Source organism: Trachymyrmex septentrionalis, unplaced genomic scaffold, assembly GCF_001594115.1.
Source record: "Trachymyrmex septentrionalis isolate Tsep2-gDNA-1 unplaced genomic scaffold, Tsep1.0 scaffold44, whole genome shotgun sequence".
In the NCBI taxonomy this organism is placed as follows: Eukaryota; Metazoa; Arthropoda; class Insecta; order Hymenoptera; family Formicidae; genus Trachymyrmex; species Trachymyrmex septentrionalis.
The window spans coordinates 644,830-648,356 of NW_017305611.1; the positions used below are offsets into that span (position 1 = coordinate 644,830).

At 30.5% G+C, this 3,527-nt stretch overlaps 1 protein-coding gene across 1 annotated transcript; it reads right to left on the bottom strand.

The window, feature by feature from the left end:
• Positions 1-1,841: 1,841 nt before the first annotated feature.
• On the bottom strand, positions 1,842-3,527 carry LOC108751365 (calcyclin-binding protein). The gene is made up of 2 exons (XM_018491486.1): positions 3,063-3,527; positions 1,842-2,684 (listed from the first exon to the last, which is right to left on the bottom strand). The coding sequence occupies exons 1-2, from the start codon at positions 3,081-3,083 to the stop codon at positions 2,022-2,024; spliced, it is 684 nt and encodes a 227-aa protein (XP_018346988.1). The 5' UTR covers positions 3,084-3,527; the 3' UTR covers positions 1,842-2,021.

A 3,527-nucleotide genomic window follows, 5' to 3' on the forward strand; every position in this document is an offset into this window, starting at 1 on the left:
TATTATTCTATTTGGAAAACTACATCGTGTTTTTTAAATTCTTTGACTTTCATGCTATGGTATACACGTTTATATAATCGTACGCGGTCTTGGTCAGCTAATTGATTTTAAGAAAAATATAACGAATTGAGTGTCGAAGTTAAATTTGTATTATTTTAAGAATATGAACGGTTTATATAACGAAATATATATCTTTTTAAGTGTCATCATTTTTTAAATGTGCAGGACTCTATATATACACTCTTTTCGTTGCCGCTATATATGTTATTATTATCTTATATATTATTATATATGGGATGTGTTCGTCATGATAATTACGAATATTTTTATATCGTGACCAAAATGAATCGAATATGTAACCATTGCGAAATATGTAATCTTACATTATCTATTAATCCGTTTTTCTCGGATATTTCTTAGTCGAAAAGACGTTCGATAATAACATATTAATACATGAAAGCATCACGACAACGATATCTGATAAAAAGTAACGTAGTTTATGAAGAATGTTATTTGGAATTTTGAGATCTCATGTTAATCGATCATATTATAGATGCAATCAAGTAAATATTCGGAACCTTTTCGTACGGGTCGGTCGTATTAATATTATCTTCCTGGTGAATAAAAAAAACGCACAATTTTCAATCGTACGCTATTAATATTGGCATTTAATATACGATTTCTAGCATAATCGAATAATATATTTCGTACATAAATAAATAGAACAATTTGGAATAAAGTTTTTGCCATTTAGAAATTTGAAAAAAACTTTCTTTTTTTCGAATTTACGAATATTGTCGACGTCTATTTCTCTTCTTGATAGCATAAGTTTCATTATCGATCAATCAGCATGTTCCTCTTAATCATGTAAACATTGTAAACAACTTAAATTGCAGATACGTAAGGAATATATGTGATTCATTGATGAAAATCGCTTAAAATATCTTAATGATGCTTACATTTAATGAGAATGTCATCTATCAAGGATTTATCATCTCAGTGCCAATTTGCAAAAAAAAAAAAACAGCTGTCACACGCTAGTTCCGTAGGCGAAATGCATTATTCCATTCTTAGCAGATGCAAAATTGTAGATTTGAATTTTTTAACTGCAAGTATTGATTATTTTATAAGGGAACGTAATGTAAAGCTAGTGTAGCTTATTATTCCAAAGATTTTTGTACTTGGGCTGTGTAATTTTTGTCATGGTTAATATAAATCAATTGATGATGGTGTTAGATTGAACATGTAACGAATGACATCGCGAACAGGATTCAACGAACTGTATCTATGTCATACAAAGTCTTTATCTGTTTACGAAGCAAGACCCATAGCTGCTCAAGCTTGTTCAAGAATGTTTTATATTATATCGATTACAAATAATCACAATGTAAATTAAAAGATGGTTTGCAAAATGCAAAGGCAGATAATAAAGATACTTGATTTTAGTTAATTGGGACATGTGGTTTTATTAATTCCTCCAATGACGTACAACGAATGTATAATGATCCATTGAAAATGCACAACTGTTAACACACAGCACGCAAATAATTGTTTCCAATGATTCAATATCAATACTATGCCAATGTAATTATTCATAAATATAACAATATTTATCAAACACATGGATAAACATTTCAAGAAAAAAGAAAGATTAAAAGATTTCATGACTTAATTATTTCAAGACTTAAAAATATGTTAAATGAAATTTAAATATAACTTTTGAATATGTTCAGAAAATATATAACTGCTTATAATATTAAATATCTAAATTCTGATTTTCTTCAATTTTGCAATTAGATTGAAAGAAACTTTTCTTAATCTACTTAAGACTGAAAACTTATAGTTACACCAATGCCATGTATTGTTACTTTCTTTACACAAAAAGAAAGGATAAATATATATGATCACATTTTCTACATTTTCGTTTCTTGAGAGCATTGTTCTCTATAATTTATGTTACACTTTTTAACGTATCAAAAAAGAAATGAATAAAACATATCTAGATTAGATTGATATTGAAATTACAAGTCTAAACTTGCGCCATTTCTTTGTTTCTCCTGGCTCTCAGTCCATGCCTTTGCTATGGTTTTCTTCGTCTCATCGTCACCATCCTGATACATTTTTTTCATAAGATTCATCAGGCTGGCGCCAGGATCGGTGTCCTCACCTAACTCAGGCATGGATGGTGATTTCGCGTCTTTGATTCTCTTCTCTACCAATGTAACATGCGACCACTCTTTGGCAATCTTTTTTGCGAGTGACACGACGATCATGTCGGTTTTTACTTTAAAGTTACTCTTCTCAATATCGATCTCCGCACACAGATTATTAATCGGTAAGTGATAATTTTTATTATCTAGTCCGAATATGCGTAGATCCAGAGATTTCTCTGTAAAACTGCAGACAACGGCCTCCTTAGGCAGTTGGTGAACATTGCTTAATGTTATGTAAATCTTCATTGTCGTATTCGTCTGGTCCCATCCGTAATTATTCAGTTTCACTTCGTAGCACTTTTGGGCAGTATTGAGCGAAGAAGTTGTCGTAGACGAGTTCTTCTGTTCCAGTAATTTTGCTGTTTCTATCTGCGTTTGCAGCTTCCTGATTTCCAGTGTTAATATATCTTTGATTCGTTGTCTATTAGCCTGTTTGAGCAAGTTGTTGAGTTCCACAATATCTAATTTTATCTGTGGGAAAGAATATTAAAATATTGATTAAGAAAATATCTCATCTGATAAAGAAATGATTAATTAAATTTATCTGTAAAAACTTTTGAAATTTCATATATTTAAAAATTTCGATTTATGATAGCAAATTTGTTAAAAAAAAAAAAAATATATATATATATATGTTTGAATTATTGATATAATTCCAAAGAATTTTTCTAATTATATATCGAGAAGCAAATAATTCCGCATCACACACACAATTTGTTGTTATTTTAACATGACAAACTCAACTTATTTCATTTTTTTTCCTTCCAAAATGTAAACATAAATTGGATCACATTTTACATACATAAAGTGTAGAAAAGTGTAACTAAAAATTAACAATAAAATATTTACCTCGTCGATCTTTGTTGCCATTGTTGTTAGATTTTACAATATCACAAGTTTTATACGACACCGAGATGAAATGGATGTTAATAGACCAATATCCAGAAATTCACTTTTCAACAAAATGCAAGGGACCACGAAACTAATCAGAATGGACCCGGATTGACCAGGATTGACTGACCTGACTGTCCGAATCTTCTAGAATTTTCTTTGTTGCCTCTGTTGAGGTTATTAAAGAAAAGATATATATAACACTCGGATCGGATGCTTTGGAGTCTGTTCTCTGTAGTTGCACTGTTCTACACGTTTTGCACTTAATATGAGATATAGTATATAATAACGTTGGAGGGAAAAGAAGTGTACAGAAAATATAGCCGAGAAACAGATTCTTTATCATGTGAGTTGCACTGATTCTGGACGTTCTACGTAGACATAAGGTTTATTCGCGTCGCATACTACACATGCTTGAACATG

Bases quoted from the DNA above. Each gene is read 5' to 3' on its own strand.
- LOC108751365 (XM_018491486.1), bottom strand. From the start codon at position 3,083: ATGGCAACAAAGATCGACGAG. The intron at 2,685-3,062 runs GTAAATATTTTA...TCTTTCCCACAG, and splicing joins TGGCAACAAAGATCGACGAG to ATAAAATTAGATATTGTGGA.